The 23959-nt window shown below is 44.2% G+C and overlaps 2 protein-coding genes across 2 annotated transcripts in view; one reads left to right on the forward strand and one right to left on the reverse strand.

The window, feature by feature from the left end:
* LOC144104418 (uncharacterized) overlaps positions 1-10130 on the forward strand; it is a 72216-nt gene extending 62086 nt beyond the window's left edge. The window contains exons 3-4 of the mRNA XM_077637402.1: positions 1777-2119; positions 4974-10130. Of these exons, the coding sequence (XP_077493528.1) occupies positions 1777-2119; positions 4974-5198 (568 nt within the window). The 3' untranslated portion in view covers positions 5199-10130. The remainder of the gene's footprint in view (positions 1-1776; positions 2120-4973) is intronic.
* Positions 10131-20012: 9882 nt separating this feature from the next.
* Positions 20013-23938, reverse strand: LOC144104419 (ATP synthase F(0) complex subunit g, mitochondrial-like). Its single transcript, XM_077637403.1, has 2 exons — positions 23834-23938; positions 20013-20420 (listed from the first exon to the last, which is right to left on the reverse strand). Exon 2 carries the CDS (start codon positions 20386-20388, stop codon positions 20098-20100), a length of 291 nt encoding a protein of 96 aa, XP_077493529.1. The 5' UTR covers positions 20389-20420; positions 23834-23938; the 3' UTR covers positions 20013-20097.
* Positions 23939-23959: the final 21 nt, after the last annotated feature.

Below are 23959 nucleotides of genomic sequence, written 5' to 3' on the forward strand. Positions count from 1 at the left end.
TGGCTTCGTTCTTGAGTTGTATCCGACTATAGCGTGACAATGCAAGGAGCGGCGCGAAAATGCAGGGAGGGAACTATCCCCGACCATGGAACGAGAGAACTATCCCGTTTCGTCGGTCACTTCCTGCATTGTCGCGCTAGCTGGCTCATGCGAATCGGCCGACGCCATTGGCTGGAAGTGGGTTATTTGACGGGGAAGAGCCTCTTTTTTCTTAACTTGCATCTGAGAATAGTGTTTTATAAGTATGTGGAGAAATGGATCCGAGGTATGATGCCTTTGAACACATTAAACTTTTCGCATGAGACAAAAATTCGAAAGAAGCCATAATTTGGGCCAGCATGAACTTTGGGACACAAACGAAGAGAGACACATGGAACACGGAACACACTGCTGGTGCTGGTCCATGTGTCTCTCTTCGTTTGTGTCCCAAAGTTCATGCTGGCCCAAATCATGGATTCATACCAACTGGCCCAGAAAAATGCCATTTTGTCGAAAGAAGCGAAAGCGAAAAATGCAATAAAAATAACGCTAGGTGGCGACACTTCTCATTTCACTTCAAACTTTCGCGGACGCGAGCGCTGTTTATACCGCACTAGCGAAGAAAAAAAGAGAGCCGGTTTCCACACTTTACTGAAAAATGTGAAAAGCTTGACGGGAGGAGAGGTTGAGGGGTGCGGGGAGGTACGGGAAGACACGGAGGCAGGTGTTAGCCCTTCAACCATGCTCTCTCTTCTCTCTCTCTCTCTCTCTCTCTCTCTCTATATATATATATATATATATATATATATATATATATATATATATATATATATATATATATATATATATATATATATATATATATATATATATATATATAAGGTAGTTTTCTTCGTCACCTCTGACCTGTCTACCGCGGTGCGCGTACGCGTAGAGGCGACGGTTCTGATTGCGAATGTAATTGCAAGCGCCCAATCTCGGCACTGGACGAGTGAAATGCGCGAGCGAAAAGGAGTTTTTGTGACATTTTTATTTTGAATTTTCCAGGTGGAATAAATTTCTTTTGCATGCTCCGATATCAATCATACTTGCTTCTTGCACTGATCTCGGAGCGCATCAGGAATCCATTTAAGCGATTAAACGGCACTGAGGAAAACATCGTGGTACATCTTTAAAGGAATTTAGACGCTACTATTCGGTTGCATGTTTTCTTCTTTATATAAGTATGCATGAGCATTAATATTCATTGATCACCACATGGTGCTCGCCTGCGATTGCTAAATAATTTGTAATCGAATTTCTTTCTCGTGCTGTTTCGGTTTAAACAGCCAAATGGGGACTGTGACGTCAGAGTATAGGTCTCGTGAAGGCATGAAAACTGCAATATAATCGGTGCTTCTATATTCATTGCCATTCCGACTCTTGAAAAAGGCTGACTTCAGCACTGCAGTGAATTAAAACGATCAAGCGGCGATTATATCGCACTTTTTCCATGCCTCACGTGACATATATAACCTCTCTCTGGAGTCGCAAAGGAAACACGCAACTAAAAATTTTGTATATATACTTTTTAAGATAATGAGGTGGATTCAGAGAGTCGGCAAGGGCAGCAGGGGGTGTCAAGAGTAAAGTGGACGAATAAGATTAGGATGTTTGCAGGGATAAGGTGAACCCATGCAGCTGGCACAAGACAGGGTTAAAGTGGAAGTAATATTGGAGAGGCCTTTGTACTGCAATGAACGCAATTGTATTGCTGCTGATGATGGTGATAGCAATAATATATGCACAACCACGCAGGCATTACTCGAGCAGCGGCAGCGGCGGTATCGTTGATGAGTGCTGCCGCAAGGCATGCAGTTTCTCGACGCTGGCCAGCTATTGCGCCCTGCCGTCAGAGGGTTCCAGTCTGGAGGCGTTTAACCTGGTCGCCACCGCTGGCTCTGCTTCGTCATCATCTCTGACGTCATCGTCAACATCGTCCGAGGGTGGCGATAGCAGCATGCAGCGCGACCAGGGTTCGTCCGCGCTGCTCCGACAACAGCAGCAGAGGCCCGAGCCTCCGACTACAACACCGCCTCCGCGGATCGCATCTCCGCCGCGCCTCCAGACGGCACACGAGGTCAACAGGGAACATAACGAGGTACGCAACCTAAATAAACCCTTCGGCTGCTGCCATCTTGTGGAAGCCGCGGCAGTTTTAGTAGCATAATGGCATCGGAGGCAGACTTGAGAGCCACCATGTTGGACATACAGGGCGTTTCACCTAAGAGTTTACACGATTTTAAAAATAGGCGTTTTGAGTTAGAAGACAGCTTTTTTCGGCCTAGCATTGTCAGCAGTGCAGTACATCAGAATACAGTTAAGATGAGCTAACTTTTTAACTGTTACTGTTTTAGCTAGCTACTTTGACAAGTTACGGCCTCTGGAGGGGTTGCTGTGCCTGCAAGCTTCTCGAAAGTGCCCTAATTTTGGCACAATGCAGCTAAAACTTGTGGGGCCAGAGCACCGAGGGTAACTGCATTTTCAAAATTCTAAGGACTGATATGGACATCACTTACGATGGGCTATATGCCTCTCAATAATTAAGGAGCCTAACAGTACTTATAGTTAAAAAGTCCATTATCAGTTAACCATCCTGCTAGTCAGCACTGCTTAGCTGTATTTTGATGTACTACACAGCTGACAACGCTATGCCAAAAAAGAAAGAGGTCTTGTAGCTCAAGATGGCCATTTTTAAAAATTGTGTAAAGTCTCAAGTGAAACATTCTGTATAGTACCATCAAGACATTGTGACCGCTGTGCTGCCTTGTGTGACTGGCCGCAGCTTCATGTTTGGAAAAGCAAGTATGGCCCGCTTGAAGCACCAAGTAAAATCATTCTCTTGACACATTTCTTGCAAAGGAGTTAGCTATGTTGACAACTAAATTTGATTGCATGGTGCTTCGCAACAATAATCCTTACATGGCAATGCTGCTGACATGGAGTGCTTGTGCACGCACGCACACGGCACACCACTGTTCTCTGCAATAGTATGCTCTTTAGCTGAGATTTCCTGTGCATTACCTTCAGCATGCTGTAAATGCAACACAAGTTGGCAGAATGACTCTTTTCAAGCTTTGGAAGATTTTTTCGCGAGAGTACTGAGAAGGTTAGCCAGGCTTACCTTCCAGTAAGATTAGGTTTTGCACGTTTAGATGGAGCATTGCCACTGAACAAATAAGCTGCAGAAAATTAAGTTGGGCACGCCTCGGGTGGTACTCCACATTAGTCACTGGCACCTACATGCTCCAGATACGTGTTATTCAGTTGATCAACGTCCTGTGACATAAGTGGTTTGTACCAAAACCCAGTTACCTTGTTTCTTCAGTTTGACTGCTTTATGATGTACCATCAACGTCAACTGAAACACAATCAAAATACTAGTGGATGGAGAGGAAGCCTATTAACACTTCCAAAGAGCGGTCTGTATGCCTTCAATATGGAAATCAATCGCCCTAGTATTCTGCCTCTGTGGTGCAATATTTACCAGCTTTGGAGTTGGCGTTTCATTTGATGCTGATAGTACAGACCTTTCCAAAGAAAGGTCAAAGGGCACTTCCAAACTAGGCAATGGGCTGTGCAAGGCAGCTGTGAACATTTGCTTGTGGAACAGGGAAAAGCCAAGGTATAAATGTGCTCCATGCTCTCCGTACAACCCATAAAACCAGTTGCTCCGCGAGTCGTAATATGGTCTATATGCACCGAGTATTGGGAGGGATAAGAAAAGCGATACCATTAGAGCATGCCTTTAAGCACCTCCTTCACTTAGAACCAGCACAGTTTAAAGCACCTCATTATTCAGTACTTGTCACGCACAGACTGCAATGTCTTAACTAAAAAAGGGTCATTGTGCATGCGGAAAACCTGATCAGGTGTGGCTGCATTCGACAATGCTGATCCATGCTAAAAATACTGCTAGTACCCAAACAGGGCATCTACCTGAACAACACAATACCATCTTCACACTCTGTCCCCATGCACTGCATGCAGCTGCAATGCGAGAAAATAATCAGTATGATTGTGCCTCGCGAAGCGATTGGCCCCATCAGTGAACTTATGCTTATGTAGACAGCGTCCATGGATAGCCTTTTCTTGCTAAAAAAAAGTAATTCTAAATGTTTCTCATATAAATTCCATTCATGTTGCAACTCACTGTGAAGAATCAGACCACCTATACAGCCATCCTGCAGGAATGTAAAAACGTAAGAACTGAAAAAAATTAAAGGCATGACTTGGCATTGTAGGGAGCAGCAAAAAACTGGTAGGGTTTGAACGTAGTTAAGCCGAGTACGCGGATATGTGAAAGCATGTATTTAGCCTGATTGGCTAATGGATTTGTTTTGCTAGGTCGTCAGCACGTCTGGTGACATTATTAAACTCAGGTTAAGCTCTGATTGACGCTAAACTGATCTTTATGGGGGTTTTAACATCCCAAAGTGACTCAGGCTATGAGGGATGCTTGGTGAATCAACCACTTGGGGCTCTTTAACCTGCACTGTCATCGCACAGTACACGGGCCTCTAGAATTTCAGCTCCATTGAAATTCGACCGCCATGGCTGGGATCGAACCCGCATTTTCTGGTCAGCATTAAGCTGATTTGATCTGTTCGCGTTACAAATGCAAGTTGATAAAGACAACAATATGGAAAGCACACTGTGAGATTGCACTGCAGTTCAACACGAGGTGTGTTCGGCTGCGGTGATAGCCTAGTGCTCTAAAGCTCTGGCCTTTGAAGCTGATCTGTTCGCGCCGCCACGAGTCGACTCCCAGTCGTGGATATTGATGTGACTTCGTTTTTAACTTGGAGTCGCTGTTGCTAGCCAACTGGACAAGATCCAAAGATGACACGATTCTTCGTCGGTGTTGGTGAGCATATGGGTGCCGACAGTGTACTGTACAGTGTACTCATGACATATGGGCAATGTGTTGATTATTCTACCATTCATACATGCAGGTTGACAACGCCAATCCACGCAATCGTCTTGGCATGTCGTCAGGCTCACGTCACACGACAGGCCGCATGCTGCTTCCAAGCATGCCATTTCTGACGTCACCAGAAGACGACACCCCCTTTGCGTCCCGGGCAGGCATAGGCACTTTCAGCCGGCACCGACCCTACTTTTACGTCGTGCAGGCAGCTTTCAACGAGGATGCTGAAGATGAACACTTGGACGCCTAGAAAGACAAACATCAAGGCGGCCAGTTCGATGACCGTGGCAATTTCCTATGGAGAACACCTACCTCCCTGCAAGGCATCTTTCAGAGCGCTGCCATCCTGTGGCCTCCTTCAAGGAGTCGCCAAAGCTTCGGCTGTCTGCAGCACTTGTTTGCGCCCTATTCAGCTTTAGTTCCTCGGAGTGCCTGTGTCCTTATGCTGGGATACTGCTTTCTTATTGGCTCATCCCAACACGCAAAACAAGTTCACAAGTATGTGCAACGAATGATACTCTGTGGCTTTACATTCAATCCATTTGTGGCAATTACGCATTGTCATCCATAGAAGACAACTAATCAACCAACATATGGACATAAAAGTGGAAGGATTGAACCTTCACCCAAATTATTTAAAATTTCATAAGGATTAGTCACTAGAAGAATGGGTTTCATGCGAGATCTCTGCAGATACCACATACGTTCTATCTCCACTGCAGCTGAAGTGTCAAATGACCACTATACAATGACAAGAATACGGCATAAACAGCTGCCTCTACTGTGCAACAGAAGCTGTCACCTGTTCCAAAATACATTCTTATTGAGCTGGCAGTCCTCATGGATATATTTGTGCCTAGTAATACACCTTGACACTATGAATTCAGTTACTTCATTATCTTTGAGGTAGGGCATTCGGAACCTAGACAGAAGGATGGACAACAATTTCGTTTAAGATGTGAATGCATTTACACATACGATTTACAACCATTTCATGAGCGAAGCATACAACTGTCAGCAGCTTCATCATATTTCTAGTCAAGAAAATGCCGAATTTTCCTTCCGTCTTGCAAGCCCTGAATCAAAGCAGAGGCTGAGAACATTTAATACATATTCGAATAATGGCTGTGTGTGCAATCCTGCCGAATTCTTCAGCCAGTGCTCATTCAACGTCGTTTTCCTTTTTGTTATCGTAACTTAAAACAGCCACCTGCAATGAGCTGCACAAGATATTTGCCCCAAGAAGACCTAAGTAAATCCTGTCACAGGATCATGGTACCTTGGTACTGCAGCTGTCAGTGGACAAAATATAATATAAATGAAAAAATGAGAAAAGGAAAACACATGCTTCTGCTAGTTTGGTTTTTCTGTAGTCATTTCACAAGCAGTAGCACTCAGCTGTAACATTTGTGATGAGCTGCACTGCAGTTCTAATTGTGCTTTTGCACAGCATCACCAGATAAAAGCAGTGTTCTCTGCTTACAGACTGAAGGACGGGCAACCAAACTGCTCTAACACGTTATCTAGTCGAGCAGCTACAGCCGAATTCTTTGAAGGAGGCCACCACTTCCCCTCCCCCTCTTTACATACACTCCTTCCCGTGCCATCGGAGTTTATTTATTCAGAGAAAGACTCATGCCATCGCTCCCCCATTACCTCCGCCATTCCCATCTTCCTTCAAACCTTCTATCTACCCCGCTATCACATGCATTTTGCTGCACATCAATACCGCTGTGTACATACAGAAAAGACGATCTCGCCAGAGCTATATTTGTTGCAAAAAGGAACAGTTGCCTTGGCAGTTATAAGCAGTTTGTCTTGTTGGAAAGCGTGCAACTGATCCTCATGCTCTCACTATCCCTGGCTGCATTCCCTTTCATACATTTGGAGAGTTTATGTGTGAATGCATGTTTATGGTTTGGCAAGAGGCCTTGTGTAATGCGCTATAAATATAATTCAATGTATAGGCAAACTTCACAAGAGCCATTGTCACATGACTGTTTGGCAAAAAAAAAAATAAAGCAAAAGAAATATGACAACACAAAAAAATCTGCGGGCTCTCTCAATAAATGACTGCCCATCACCACAAGAACTGCAAAAACTGTGGCGTCAGAGTTGTAAGTGGACAGCCTGCCTCTGTGTTTTGCTATTTGTTGATTATTAGTGTTACTTTCATCGATATATTAAATGTGCAGAAAACATCCACGGTGAAGTACTTTCACTTCACAATTGAGCAATACCACAGAAAAAGCCGATGAAACTAGTCACGATTATAAGATCATGTACAATTGAATTAAACTCACAACACACAGTGTGGCATATAACAAGACTTGTTTCTGAATTCTGAAATGATTTTGCGTCAGTGCTGGTCAATGTTAGCTGATTTTTTGGTATATCTAGTGAGAATGTTGCAACCGCAGGCATCAGCATATAGTGACCATCACTAAAAAGGCATACAGAAATTGCTTCTCCATAATATGACTGTAAAGACCTTCAATCTTCTTTTGAAAGAGTGGGCAGACACCTGCAGAAACAAATTACAAGTTTGACAGTAAGGTGTTTCATTTGTTCATGCTTTAAAAACAGAATAGGTGTGATTTACATAGTATGAAGATTACAATGTGGCACATGTTGTTTCACTCAAAGTGAAAAGGTTTGGATTCATTATGTGCATCTCAAGCGATACGTTGTGCTCGCCCAATTAGGAGTTTGCTACAGTTAGGAGTTTTCAACAAAAAGTGGCATAGCAATCTACAACCTTTGACTGTAAAGTTTCGAGACTGATTTATTTTCTTCTATAGGAATGATTCCCCAAAACAAATGTTGGTGCGTGTGTGTAGCGCCATTTTTTTGGGCTAACCCGAGCTATTTATGCTAATTGCTGTGGCAGCCCCTAGATGGCACTACACGTAGAAAAATACGTTGTCACTAGTCATTTGCGCATTCTACTGTCAGTGAATGTGGAGAGATGGACGTCCACCTCGAACAGCGTGTAAACATAAAATTCTGTGTGAAGCTTGGCAAGACGGCCACACAGACGTAAGAGCTCCTTCGTGACACTTACGGCAACAAGACATTACCGTGCGCACAAGAGGTTCGTTTCGGGGAGAATGTCAGTGAAAGACGACACAAGGCAGGGGCGCCTTTCAACCTCATGCAATGAAAACAACGCAGCTCAGATCAGGGAAATCGTACAGCAAGACCGCACCATTACGTCCGCATGCTATCAGATGCTCTCGATATTAGTAAGACAACATGCCACCAAATTTTGCGTAAGAACTTGGGGAAACAAAAGCTGCATGCCAGACTTGTGCCGCACTCTCTCACATAGGACCAGAAGGACACACGGGCATCAATGATCGCTGATTTGCCCTTCGAGGCAGAGAAGGATGCTGCATTTGTTGGCTGCATCATTGCTGAAGACGAAGCACGGTGTTTTCAATACGATCCTCAAACAAAGAGGCAGAGCGCCAAATGGCGTCTGCCTCTCTGGCGTTGAGAAAGGTGCGGCGACAGAAGACCAAAACAAAAATTGATATGGGTGGTTTTTTTCGATGCAAGAGGTGTCATATACCACGAGTTCGTCCCAAAAGGGCAGACAATCAGGAGTTTTATATCCGCGTGCTCCAACACATGCGTGATGCACTGCAACGTCGTCGCCCTGATTTATGGGCATCTGGACAATGGAGCCTTCTCCACGATAACGCAAGGCCGTACACTGCTCTCAGCGTGACAAAATTTCTTGTCAAGCATAGCATTACTGTACTTCCCCATCCGCCATACTCGCCTGACCTCTCCCCACGCGATTTTTTCCTGTTTCCTCGTGTGAAGAGAGCCCTAAAAGGTCGCTGGATGGGGAGCGTGGAGACCATTCACGACACCACGACAAAAGATCTGAGAGCCCTGCCAAAAGAAACGTTTTCCAACTGTTTCCAAGACCTCAAGAAGCGTTGGAAGCTGTGTATAGACTGCGAGGGAGACTATTTCGAAGGGGTGCTGCACAAATGATTTTAGTGTTAAACACATTTTTTTTAATGGACTGTCTCGGAACTTTACAGACAAAGGTTGTAGTAATGATTGTGATTTCTGCCTAATGACAACTGCAGTATTACTTAAGACATTTTCTAGGCTGCAATATTAGTTACAAAAAACATGGCATGCACTAATTGATATCTCTACTGAAATTTTAACCGAGGATCCGCCAGACATTTATCGTATCATTTTAGTTACCCTTTAATTCTGAGCATATCACAAATGGTAGCATGTAAAAATGTATACTTTTCCTTAAAGCTCACAGATAAATAAAAATTCTTAACACAACTGAGGGAGCGAACTTTTTTTAAACATATCAATCAAAGCAAGGTGAAAGCACCAGCTACTAGAGATGTACAGACCTGAAAGATCACTTACTGCAAACTCTAATACAAAATAGCTTAACATTTCCATGGTTATACGGTTATAGTGGCAGGTGATGGAAGTCGAATTTCGTTGTTTATTGTACATGCCCAAGTATGTGTGTGCAGTTTCATCACTGAAATGCACAAAATTCATATTTTGCTAGTTTTAATTATGCAGTAATCGTAACACTTTCAACAAATCTTTCAGTTTGTTTATATATCTGCAATGTAGGGACCACTAGTGATGAACTAGCAAAAACTAATAAAGTTTATTCGATGCCATTGCTGTTTACACATTATAGGTTGAATTACTTTGCAGAAGATTTTCCTGTGTTCCAGCGAAAAAGCCAGTCACAAAACAAAAAACAAATCCTGGGGAATTTAGAAGACATAATTAAAAGCAAAATATCAAGCTGTCAAGTTCAATCAACTCGCCACTTCTGGAATGTAGATGATGTGTTGTCTTTACGAAGAATGGCGACTACTTAAAAACAGTTCAACCTCAGGTTTCAAGCTATTCACTGGCAACATGCTACCTTATGGTGCTGCTTGGGTGCTCTAAAGAGTAAACTACTCCAACACGTACTATTACAAAATGGAATGCACAGCAAGAAATGTTGCAAGTAAACGTGCGATCGCAAGGCCATATGCCAATTTTCCCATCCACTGCCTCCTGCTGTAGAAGAAAAAAAAACCTACCAGATATGCCAGATTGTTTTTCGATGTGCACACTATGTATAAAGTGATTCTGTTGTAAAATAAAAAATCTTCTTGTTTCGCATCTGCTTATGTTTCTCCTCTGGCATTCTTTCTGCATGCAGCAAGCAGACATACTACACCAAGGAGACAAGGGACATACTACACTCCGAAGCAACAGATGGGTTATGAGGGACGCCATAGAGGAGGGCTCTGGATTAATTTAGACCGCCACGGGTTCTTTGGGGTACATTGACACTGCACAGCACACGGACATCTTTGTATTTTGCCACCATCAAAATGAAGCCACCATAGCCTGGATTCGAACCAGCACCCTCGGGATCAACAGCTGAACGACAAAGCGATGGAGCCAACGTGACAGGTGAATAAGGCCTAATGAGGATCACTGATCTTTGGTTTCTACAGCTGGCATTTCTGGAATGAACACATACTATAGAAGAAGAGCGATTTGGGTGAGTTGGTACTGGTACATTATGAAATAACAGCACGAACAAGGACGGGGACGAAACTAAAGACGACACAAGCACTACACCCATTAGTCTCCAACTCTACTAATTTTTCATTCCAAAAATCAGTATTTGAACCATAATATATTAAAATCGTCATGCAGGCTTAATTTGTGCAGGAGCAGTAACAACACAAAAATTTTGGACACCTGGCTGTCTTAGTATGTCGATATCTTAACACCTAGGACAAATAGAGGTGCCATACTGTTTGCTAAGGGAAGCTGAAGGCACAGTGTATGCAACAATCGAAGCACAAATGTTTGATCGCTCTTGAAAAATTCATAATTTTGCACAGTTTATTGATGTACAATATTCACACTTTGAATGTTGCTATTCCAAGTGCTGTAAAATTACTAACGAGGGTAAAATGGAAGAATGGCTTTGATTATTGCACACTTTACTTACTAGACTATGTACCCATGCATTATAATTTATTTTTATGAGCAGTTTTTTTGCACCCAGATATTATTCAATGACTAATTAAAATTATTTGCTTTGTGAACTAATTTAAGAAAAAGTAATTTCAGATTTGAAATCAGTATTAAAATTTAGCAAGGTGATAGTTTCATTAGGATTCGACTAAAAATAAAGAAAATCAGCCTCAGACATTTGGCTCAGCTATGCAAAACACTAATTTGCAAATGGTTCCCATTTCATTTATATTTTCACATACGACTGTGAAAGATACAACCGTCCTACCATGATCATATCCATGAACATTCAGTATGTGAATAAGCAAATATTGCATTAAGGGAGCACGCTGGTGCTTGTTATTTTTCAATCTTATAGGGCAGCCTGAAAACTATCGTAAGAGCCGCCGTGATGGCTCAGTGGTTATGGTGCTCGGCTACTGACCCGACAGATGCGGGTTTGACCTCGGCCATGGCGGTCGAATTTCGATGGAGGCGAAATTCTAGAGGCCCGTGTACTGTGCGATGTCAGTACACGTTAAGGAACTCCAGGTGGTCGAAATTTCCAGAGCCCTTCACTACGGTGTCCCTCGTAGCCTTAGTCGCTCTGGGACATTAAACCCCCATAAACCATAAAACTATCGAAGATGCTTAGTGCCACCTTTGTCAGCATCTAAGCCTGCTTGAAAAGTTTCAAATAAGTTGTGCTTTTGATAAAATTATTCCACAATGATTTGATTAATCTATGCATACGCAAGGCCCCCTGTTTTAGGGTAAAATCCTGTTTAGCTCAGGATTTTATCCAGCTTCTTTATTTACATCATAGACTTTAGTGGGCCCGGGTAAATACGGCTCCTCGAGAAAACTTCCAAAATACTGCGTTAAACAGATAGTTACAAGAAAATGTGCCTTTAAGGAAACGCAGTTTTCCTGTGCACAAATATGAAGGCATTGCTCGGAAATCAAGTGCATTGAGCTTATTCTAGAGCGGTGCTTTCAGTGAAGTGTCCAATTATTTTAAACTTTATCAACACTTGTTATCCATAGTGTGGCTTATTCTGAGGATAATCCTGAAAAGTATGTTAGAATACACTTTTCGAACTTATTCTCAGATTACATCACACCACAAAAAACGAGGCAAGTATATAGGCCCTGGCCTTTCACTTTAAAAAAGTGAAATGCCAGGATACATAGACTGAGAAGTTTTATTGGTATCACTGTCCCAATGGCACACTGCCCCTAGGCTATTGCATAATCAAAATGGCTGCTATAAGTTAAATGTTTTCACAGTGTACAGGTGCCTACTAAGCTTTCAGAACAAGGGATAGTACATGAAAAAGCTGATTTTTCTTGTGGCTTGGAGGCATAGCTTCACATTGAGGGATGCGCTATACAGGTCGCATTGAAGTGCTGCCCACATTATTCAGTTCACGGCTGTAGCCTTTAGCTGCCAAGCTATGAAGCCATTCCGTGATTTTGGCATTCCAAAAACATTTGTAGGCGCTTGTACAATAAGGTAGGTTTAACAGATGTGCAAGTGCTGTACAATGAGACGGTAATGAGCACGGCGAAATTAACCGTAATGAATGATAAAGAGGGTAAATAGTTTCTTGGTACCAACTGCCACTGCATAAGGAAAGCAAGTGAAAAATGCTTCATTTTGTCCCAACAGATGTGCAAGTGCTCTACAATGAGACGGTAATGAGCACGGCGAAATTCACCGTAATGAATGATAAAGAGGGGAAATATCTGGTAAATAGTTTCTTGGTAGCAACTGCCACTGCTTAAGGAAAACAAGTGAAAAATGCTCCATTTTGTCCCATACAGTGATGAGCACTCAGGGACAATTACTTTTGCTTGCAATAATGAGAAAATTCAAACTATGGAGCTTTTATTAGAACAACCCAGTTTGCCTCCGCATGTGAAGTGAAGTCTCAACTTTAGTCTTCAGTCAAAGACCAATTAAGTTCAAGCAATGTGGAGAGGACTTCCGCCACAACCGGACTACTAATGAATACCTTGCCCATTTCGCACTTGCCAGAAAAGTGAGCACACAGAAAAACTTTCTTTTCTTCTGTGACTAGACGTGATATGTATATTTCGTGCATTGTTTCACTCTACCCTAGTCGTCAAGTAATGGCTGATGATTAATAATGTTGATTGGCGCAAGGGCATCTGAGGCCAAAGAGCGCCGAAGACTGACATTGGATGGTTACTATGCGAGGCGGAGAAAGTTATGAAATGCTGTGAATGTAAAAAAAAAAGAGAAAAAAAAGTCCAGTGTAAATGGCTAGAATATAATCGGAAATCAAAATACGATAGCCTTAAACTGATGTGATGGGTCGGCAAAAAAAGAAGTAGCATAAGTTCAAATTGAAAGAAATTGCAGGGTTTGGCATGATCAAGAGGGCGGGGCATTCCCACCGTGCATGGCTAAGGTGCCCTCTTGTCTATGCCAAGGTGCCCTTTAAACTAATGTGTAGAATGAGATTATAACAGGTTATGACATAGGCTCATCTGTAAAGTGCCTGCAAGGGTGTAAAGCTTATAAAACCAGATTGTGTAGATAGCATAAAATTATAGGCTCTCGTCAGTTCACTTAAAAGAAACGGATAGTAGAAAACTAACTTTATTTAAAAAGCTAGAGTTTTCACCAATAAAAATGATTCGGGTGCAACGAAGAGCATCAGATGAAGTGGAATGCACTGCTTGTACACTCCTGGAAAACAGGTCCTCCATTCGTTCTCAAAGTTCTCCGCACAGCAGAGTAGTGGTGCCCATATTAATCACATAGAGGGTGAGGGCTGGACGCGAGTAGATACGAATGCATCATGTGTGCTTTGCCTATCCTCAAACTTGTCAATGCCACTTCAACGAAGTAATTTTCTAGCTATTCCTTCCAGTCACCAGCATGAGGCTTGATAGCATGTAGTTATCAGTTCCTCCATCCCATTAAATCTGCCACATTTGAATCAGTCTGCGTTTGATGGAAACTCCGTAGCGTTGGTAAAGAATTTGGGTAATATCCGCCAAGTAAAGGTGCCAAAACATACTGTAGAACCCTGCTATAGTGAACATGGATATAGTAAAGTGAAGCTATGGTCCCATTTCGCCTTCTGTAGATGACTGTCCATTTTTTTTGGTTATAGTAAAGATTTGTTTCGAAGAAACAGCTATAGTAAAGAGCATCTGACCGTGGCGATGCACTTCCCGCGGAATGATGACATCGCGGCGTGCACTAAGTCTAGGTTCGTGAGGCCTATAGATACCAAATAAGATACAACGGTGCTCTTTGAGGTGGCTTCTCCACCGAGCTCGAAAGCCACGACAAGAAGCCAACTTTTCAAAGGCCGTGAGGCAAAGCGAGCGGCGCACACGGAAAAAGTAAAGCTGGCTACGAACATAGAAAGAAGGCAGCGCGGATCGATGAGAAAGGAACGCCAGTAAGTACAGTGAGGACTAGAAAAGGGAAGCAAAGGACGTGCGCTCGTAGCAAGCCAGCACAAAGCATGGGGAAGTGGTGGCAGGAAGTGTACGTGGTTTTGCCGCACTTGACTCTGCAGTGCGTTTCTTTACTGTCTCTTAAATGACGCTGAGACCACGGAAGACAATGCCATGCCCATGCAAAGCTTTGGTTTTCACATGGAATCAAACTGGCGCTATACTTGTAGCCGCGTTGTATTCGTGCAAATGCAGTACTTCCACAGGATGTAAACAAAGTTGAAAACGTGATAACATACGACAACTGAAAATAAATAATTATTGCGTAAAAGGACGATACGAGCAAGATGTAAGGTATTTCTGAGTGCTTCTTTTATAAACCAACACTTCGTACTCAATAGGCAGCCAGAGAGCATATATAGTCAGAGCTATGCCATCAACAATTGAAATAGTAAAGACCACGATATAGTAAAAATTTTTGCTTGTCTGAGCTACTTTAAATACAGAGGGATTCATAGTTACACCAGCATAAAACATTATACTCTTGCAAAAAATTGTTCTCTCTAGTAAGGCTATTATTTAGGGCTATTTATTAGCGGGCGAAGTCTGGCATTATTAGATCTGACCACCCTAAACAGATTTCTTAAACATAGGGTTAAACATGAATTCTACCTGAAATTTCGCCAGCTGCAGAACACGAATTTTCAGTAGCGGTGTGAGAACATTTGAATTTAATATCAAATCTAATATCTGTTTAATATAAAAAAAGCTCCACAAGACGAGGTGATGCAAGATGAATAAAAAAATGAAATCAATTAGCTGACACGTAACTGCCAACTAAAAATAACATGACGGGTCGTAAAACCTCATTAACCCTGAGTTAAGAGACCAGAAGAAATGCCTCTTAAGGTCGAAATACCTGTGCACCCCACTCACAAAAAGAAACAGCCGAAAATGCGATGACGCCTACCGAGGAGACTGCATAGAACAAACACACAGCACAAATAGCGAACAGCCTGTGATGAGTGCGCGGTTTCAGCGTGCTGGAAGAAAAAATGTGAGCACAATCGAGGGCAACGTACACTGATACCAGAATGGCAAGTATGCTTCTAAAATGAAAAAAGAGATGTCCAGCGAAGCATTAGCTGGTATTTGAAAACGACATGCAGAGTGGTTCGAACGGGTGGCGAATGTGCGGCTGATAACAGCTGTCGCCACGGGATAGCGGTGAAGCTCAGAAACCGAAATATGCGGCTAGGCTATTTATTGCATAGCTAACAGGGGCCTCCTATTGCCATCACGCCTTGTGTTATGCGCACGTCACAGTTGCAAGAGCTACACTACGCAACACGCAATAAGCAAGATTTTTGCAGTCACTTGCCACCTTGGTAGCACCTCGACACTGTCTCCTCTTCGGGAGTCCCATTCGAGAATCTGCAAGTGGGCTGCATATTTTTTCTGATGTCGCGCTTTGTACCTACGTAACTACAACTTCAGTAATGCCTTACGACCATAGAGGTAACGCAATAAACAATAAATGAAACAAATCAGTCAAAATTTTTAATCAAATAAACAGTGCTCAAGTAACTTCGCAATCGTCAAAGCAAATCATTTGATGCACCCAGTTTAGCTTAAAGGGACACTGAGGAGAAATTGAAGTTGGCTTGTATCGATAGAATACCAGCTCCTGATCACAAAAACGCCGCTCTTACTGAAAACAAAGCTCCTGTAAGGTAGAAAATAGCAAGAACCAATATACAGGTATCGCCACCACAGGCCAATCTCGCGAGTACAAGAGTGGTGACGCCATAGGACAAGAGACGCCACCTTGGAGGAATTTTCCTTCCTACATGGGTCGCGAATCTCTGAGGCTGACAAAGGAACGTTGTGCGGTTCAATATTGAAGCAAGTTTTGTTTTAAAACTGACAGTGCACTTTTATCACACAAGGAAGGCAGACAAAAGACAACCTGAATGTTGGAAGCAAACAAAACCGATGCTTGGCGACGCCACAGGTGGCCAGGAGAGTTTCAATTTGTTATGGCGCTTCGCGTCTGTGAGCTTTGCGTGCCCCGTGGTTTTGTTTTTGACGCGCTTCGATTTACAAGTGCCGAACAGCAGAGGAACTCCAAGTGCCGCTTCAAGTGCTAGTTAACCTTTGAAGGAGCCTGTTAAGGCTTGTCAGATGATCGTCACGGTCGATGAAAAGCTATGATGGCACGATGGTCGGTGATCGTACAAGGCAGCACTTCTGTATTCGCACGCTTGCCCGGTCAAACATTCCCGCTGTGCCAGTCAACTTCAAACTACTTAACGGATTTTCGTTTATTACTGACGGGAGACAAGGTACAAGGCAGTCCAGAAAAATTGCTGATGGCCTAGCTCTGTTAAGCCAGGATATACCTAGCGAAAGCGAGATTTCTGCATCAGAAGAGTGCATTCACTAGATGCGCCTTTATTGACGGCTGTAACTCGAGCCGTCGTAGCGGAGCTGTAAGGTTTCCGCCTCAAACGTCGAAGGCCCTGGTTCGATTCCGAACCTCGGCACCGGACTTCTTTTCTTTTATTTAGTGAGTGGGCGGGGGGTTTCAGTGGCTCCCATGGATGCCGGCGCTGAATACGTTGGTTAGTGGTTAAGCGCAGGCTCTGTTAAGGCAGCGTTTATGCTGCGGCGAGGCGCGCGCCCTGCATGGCGAAGTCACGTCGGTCAAAGCGAGACCCTCTATACTCCAACTGCGCTTGACCGACGACACGTTCGGCGGCTTCGGCGCACTCTGACCGCATTGGCGGAGAGATTGGAGCATGTATCTATTTCGCGCCAAGTGCGCCAGTCGCCGCCGGCCCGGCCAGACTGATTTGGCTCCGCGGCGAGGTGCGCGTTATATTCAATAGCTGCGGCAGTTCGGCGGAGCTGTTCTTTTCAAGCTCGGCTATTTTAATCCATTCACAGTACATATCTGAAGGTACATGCAAGTTGGCGAGAAAGCCAGATCCAGTGGACCCGTTGGATCAAGCGGAAGCCGTTGAAGCGTCGTGCGCCGGCTTTGGTTTCAAGCCGCCGACTTTAAACGCGACCGCCCTCGAGCACCCATTTGTTTTCTGTGGCAAAAAATAAATAACTTGGCCCATGCAATCGTGGGAGACCTCGATGCTGCCTGCTGCGCCGTGCAACCGCTCCGTTCAAGGAATCACAAGCACCGGCCAGCCTCCGATGGGCGCAACGAACCCCTCGCGACTCCCCGCACTGGGGTTATGATAGTTAGTTTGCAACGGCTGCTCTCTGAGGAAGGGGGAAACCACCCGCCGGCGCCTAACCTAACCGTGCTCCCTCAAAAGCATCGCACGCTCTGTGGGGCTGAGGTCGCTGAAATGCAGGCCAGAGTTTTTGCGAGAACTACGTCGTCGGGTTCGGGAACGGGATCCATCGTAACGCTGGCAAGACACCGGTGCAAACGTAAACGAAGCGATGGTGGCGACCCCCGATAGATGCCTTCAACGTGCGGCGGCGGTAGCTTTCATTTCGACAGCTGCTAGACCGCACCGATAGCCGCCAGAAATCACGGAGTCTCCGTTTACGTCACGTTTCACGTCACTCCGTTCTGTGTCGTCATAAGAGTTCTCGAGTTTGAATCGGAGCGGCGGGAAAAAATTTTTCAACTTCGAATCCAAATTTCTTTTAAATAAATGCATCTTTCTCTCCCGGACAAGCGTCAACAAAGCCATGAAATGCCGAACTATCAGATATTGCTAACAAAAAAATTTTGATAGGGTTCTCCTCAGTGTCCCTTTTACAGTGACACACCACCAGACTTAGGCCATACATTCAGTGCTGCTTTCCCGTTATGAAACAAATTTGCTATTAGCAATCGGCTTGAAAAAAACCATGTTCTAGCATACCAACCGCAGCTTCACTTTTGCCACAGAAATTCATCATGATTTTAAGTAGCAATGGTGCACAAGTACAAAAGCCATCCTCAGTTGTTTCTTTAACTATTCAGAATGATTCCTCCCACTCGTCAATGTTCAGGTTCAGTTTCATGTGGTACATAGAGTTCATGTCCCAAGGCAGCATATGCCTACAATATATGAGGTACTGGACGGCTTCTGACGCAAGCGCATGTGTCCAGGAATACTTGTCTTAGTTACGTGTAACTTTGCCATTCAGGACTTTGTTCACTTCAGAAATTTTCCATAGTATGTTTTCTAAAAATATTCTGTGATGGCACTTCACCAACATAAGTTTTGGAGCCTCAGTAGTCTTGAGACGAGTTTTTTTTTTTTCTCCCAAGCCCGGTGTCATGCATGAAAACAGCAGCGAGCGTCTAAAAATAATTAGCTCACAAGATTTGCAGATTGGCGTGACAATTCACAGCGGACCATTTCTGAAAGATTGACTGTTTCGGAGAGTTCTGTGCAGTCACCGTCCAGGCATGCAACAACGCAGTCCACCTGTGAGCACTGCCGTCCTCGCTCAACATTGTAACTGGCGCGACAGAACCGTGCATTTAGTCATTCCCAAAATGAACGAGGTTTGAAGATGACCGCCCAGATCACAGGATGCATGTGCGCAACATCGGCGGTTTCAACTACGCTTATCTTAAGCAGCACAGATGGTATTGCAGGCCACACACTGCATTGTTCCTTTTATCTGACGCGAGAATGCAGACTGTTCCGGGTGACAACGATGCCCTTGGAGTCGAGCCGCCTGCCTGTCACTTTCTTGCAGCACATCCTGACAATCGCAAGGAAAACGGCCAAAGTGCACTGAAATATACTAAATCAAGAGGAAATTTAACATGGTGCCTCCCGCACCATGGAAACAGTGCTTAATACAGGCTGTCCTGTTTGAAAAAACAAATTTTCGGACTTCACTTGTTTAAGAAAGCTGGTCAGAATCATGGAACAGCCTTGTATAAAAGCTAGCAGTTCGTCATGAAGTATGGAAAAGTCAAAATTTTCAAAGTGCAAAAAGTTTCTGGCGGCCGCAGTAGCCACGGTCATACTTGCTTCAGCTGATTACCAGCACCTGCTAGCGATTACAGTAAAATTATGATCCGCCTTTATATTATCCAGCAAGTTTTAGTGCGAAGGCATTGCTTCCCTAGCAATCCTGAAAAAGCCGATGGGTTTCTGAAGCCTCAACTTTGACCCTTGCCCTTTGAGATGAAATGACTTGGATACGGTGTGGCTAGAGGAACGTCACGTGGTACAAAAATTTAAATTGTCTTGGAGTACGATGTAAGGCAATGTCTCGGCAAGAGTAAAGCGAATTTGAAAGACAAGCTAAGGCAACTTTTATGCAAAAGTCAAGCTAATTCGAAGCCAAGCGCTTTCACACGTCATACTCTGTTTAAGGACGTTAAAACTCATTTTTTCTTTTTTTCAAAGAAAGTAACTGTGAATACAAAGCTGGGGACAATTTTCGGGAAAACTAGATCATGTTTGTACAATCTGGCGGTTCAGTTGAAATCCGGGAGGCTCCCTGGCAATTCGGCAGTGTTGGTAGGTACGATAACACTGCAGTCACTCCGCTGCGCCCGGGCTTTCGGACAGCGGAGATTAAATGTGCAATAGAGCTGACAAGGAAGCCTAAGTTCACTGGCATGTTTATTTCAAATTAAGAACAAAGGAAACACCTAGCATAATGTCTGTTAAGTCAAACAACAGAACAGGTGGTCCCTAAACATGGTACCCAATTATGCTCCGCTTGCCGATGCACTCGCCGACGAAGAACCAGAAGATCACCTCCATGCCGACCAATGTGTTGACCGTGGCCTCCTTGACTGTGAGGTTCTTCCATGCACCGGACTTCGCCGAGCTAATGAGTTGACCAAAGCCACGGAACACTTCCGGGAACTCGCGTGGGGATGGGGGCACCATCTCGACGCGGGCGTACTTCATGAAGGTCTGGAACCTTGGTGTGCCATGTTTAATGATGGCGGCAGACAGGTTCGCCACGGCTTTAGACATGGCTGCGGACTGGGCTCCGGCTTGCTCTTCGCCTGAAAGAGCAAGTATGTGTGAGAAGACATGGCAGTTATGGGCTCTAATTAACCAGGAAAGGACGGTACACAAGACCAAAGGAAAGCACAGGAAAATGTTTTTAGAGCCCGCCACAGTGCGGCACTGGTGAGCATTCTTTAAGGATAGGCTACAATAAGCATATTTCCTTCGGCAATATGACAAGAGCAAAGAGCCGCAACCGCAGCTAAGTTGGTACAGCAATGCATCATGCATGCGAGGGTTGTTGGTTCAGCTCTCACCAGCTGCATGATATCTTTTCCTTCTGTTGCCACATCGTTTCCCATCAAATATAATTGTGTGATTACTTCTCATTAAGAAAACATGAAACCATAACATTTTATTAGATTTCAAAGCCAGTTGGCTCCTTTGGTAGATTTCTTAATAAACTCTTGATCACTTCTACTCTTGTGTGCTACAATTGAAGACAAACTTGTGTGGCTATACACAGTAGTGAAATACTATTTGAGTTAACTTAAGAGCACATGAAGGAAATGTCTGCTTATGCAGAAAAAAATAACGAAAAAAAAAAGAATAAGTCTGGTGCACGCATCGAGGTGAGCAGCTCCAATAGTACCATTGTTCAAGGGTGACGGTATGATCAGAGTTTGTAGAGACATTCATAAGAAATGAGCAAGGGGGAATTATGAGCTGGCTGGCAATGCATTTGACAGAGCGGCTTGGAGCAGAAACACAGGACGAGGGAGGAAAGACGGGATATCTCCAACTGCTAACTGAAAGGGCTATGGAAAGGGGTGTTTGATCATGGCTTTAAACTGCTTGCACTATGTAGATTACAGACCACCGAGCGTCCATGTAGAGTACAGACCAAAGAGACCTCAAAACCGAGCGGGAAATTTACAATACAATTTTAAAAATTCCCACTTCCGCACCTTGCAGCGATGCGTGGTGCTGGGCTTTGGCGTGAAACCCTGGCATACAACGTCACGTCCTGCAATTGACGTCAGCAGCTGGGGGTTATCATTGGTTCACAGGACCAAATTATTTCAGACGTCATGCGTTACCGCGGCCGAGGCCACTGGCGCGCGCCGCAGCTGGCGGATGAAGAGGAGCGGCCAAGTGGGCGAGGCCGGCAGAGGAGCGCCGCCGTTTTGGCATGCGAGAGTAGAGGGAAAGGCGCGAAGACGCGGAAGTTCAAATTTTTTCTGCACATAACTCTGCTTCCACAAATCGCATTAAAAAAACTTCTTGCTGGAGGATAATTATGAAGCGGCAACTTTATAGACAGCCCCTTTCTGGAGCCCTTAAAGGTTTTATTTTAGCAACTTACTCGAGAAACAAGTTTATGTTTGTAAGTATAAGTGTTGTGCCAACTTTTTCATCTCGGGCAAAGATGCAATGCCTGTGTTTGGCATTGGCCACTCATGGCCTACCAGATACCATGGTCAGAGACAACAGTCCAGTTTTTTTAGTGCAGAGTAGGAGTTATCATTTAAGAATGGCATCCAACCAATTGCTGCCCCTCCACACCCTCCAGTGTCTAAAAGCTCCAAAATTACACAAAATGTACTAGCTGGTGAGCCCTCTAAGCAATTTTATGAAACACTGGAAAGGTGACAGATTCAGACACCAGCCCATTTGCAGCACCACAGAAACCAAGCTACGTGCCTAGCAGCCAAGAGAAAAGAGGCTCACACTTGATGAAATTATTGAGTTTCCAAAGAGTCGGTTGCAGACACTCAGATCTGCACAATGGCGAATGAAGTGAACGTAAGCAAGGTGATCAAATAAATCTCACAGGAAAACTGCGATGGCTGTAAATGCGTAATCACAGCGCAACTTTTTTTAACGTTAACATACTTTAACTGCTCTGATATTTCGAGATTCTTGACGCCCGAACTTCGGCACTGAACAGCTGAGACTTAAAGGCAATGACGTTTCACTTCCATGTCAGCAGCAAGAATGACGGAGTCTTAGTGGCGCCAGTGCAGCACTTCAGCACAAGTGGCTTCCACCCCAGGATCTTGGCAGAGCAGATGCTTTAGTTTATTTTATGTTCTGTAAAAATTAGCTGCACAGCAAGTGTGAATCGCCAAGTGCCACAGTTGTCCCATTAAGGTCTTTTCCTCTGCTTTCTAACTGGGGTTGAACTTCTACACCTTAATCAAACATCAGGCGGTTGTGTGCATTTCACAGTGATCATGGTGTTCGTTGTTGAGCAGTCGGAGAGTATTATTACCAAAGTGGATGAGCCACTAAGCTGGCGAGTACCCCAGTAATTATCAAAAAGAAAGATCGCCGTTTGAGGGTTTGTGTGAAAGCTGAACCACACCCAAAAGAGAACCCTGGCCCACACTATGAATTTCCACACTGAGAAATTTAAGATTACACAGGAGCCACTCTGTTCAGTAGATCACAAGCAAACTGTCCGTTAGAGTGTGAAAGCACTGAAGCCTGCTGCATGCAGTAAGTGTTGCTTTTTTGGTTCCAATACAGTTTTCTGGGAAGGAGAGATGACAGAGCTTACAAGTCAGGCCGCCAGGAGGCCTGCCATCCAAGCTAGGCAGCTAGCAACTTTGGAAGCAAGCATATAAAAGAGCTTCCAAGAATAAAAGTACTCATGTTTGAAACGTCTGATGCACCAGGATCTCGAACATAAGTGGCAGCACACCTAGTGATAGTGGCTGCTGCTTTTTGTGCCGTTCTCTGTTGTCTTGTAATGTGTAAGTAGATAAACCCTTGCTCAGTTCCTAGGTTATGTTGTGGCAAGCATAGGTAATTGGTTTAAATTTGAGAAATTACGCGCAAGCTGTTTTTTCTTACGTTGGCTTGCTGTCACGCACTTGGTTTCACCTTTCCAAACCTGGCGAGTGGTTAAACTACGCTCAGTTTGCAAGGTTAGGTTGCGGCTAGCACAGGTAATTAGTTTGAAATTGAGTACTGCTGGGAGCCTTGTTTTTCTCCCAGCTTGTAGTTCAGCGCTGGGACAGTACAGGTCAAGAAAAAGCCTACACAGGGCCATGTGTACGTAATCTTTTTTTTCCAATGTGTTCCTAGCACAGTTCTACAAGCTAACACGCTCAAGAACGCCGGCGAGATATGCCCACGCCGGGTGCCCTTCGTTTGAAAAACTCCGCGAAAATCTTACGCTTCGCGAGTGTGTATGAGCAAGCTATAAACGCAGTAACCAATTCAGCACCTGCGCGGTAAGGCGCACAGAACGGCTTACAAAGTAACATTTTGTTCGCAAATGCGCTAACACGAAATCTGCGACCTACAAGACAGTCGGTGTGCCGACGAGTCAAAGAAGCGTTATGGGCGGTACATTGAAGCATTCCCCGTTGAGCAGTAATGCGTCTGCGGCAAAGCACCTTCTGAGCGTAAAACCATCAAAATGATTTCATAATTCGCCGATATAAAGCGATAAACTCACCGTAAAACTTCGGAAACCAACCTCACGTCCTCTACGCAAGGGCAGCAGAGGCCGGTGCGCTGTTAGGCGTAATTGCAAGCATTGACATAATTGTCTATTGTGGCGCTAGGAACAGTAAATTTAAAA

The sequence above is a fragment of the Amblyomma americanum genome, chromosome 9, assembly GCF_052857255.1.
Source record: "Amblyomma americanum isolate KBUSLIRL-KWMA chromosome 9, ASM5285725v1, whole genome shotgun sequence".
Lineage (NCBI taxonomy): Eukaryota > Metazoa > Arthropoda > Arachnida > Ixodida > Ixodidae > Amblyomma > Amblyomma americanum.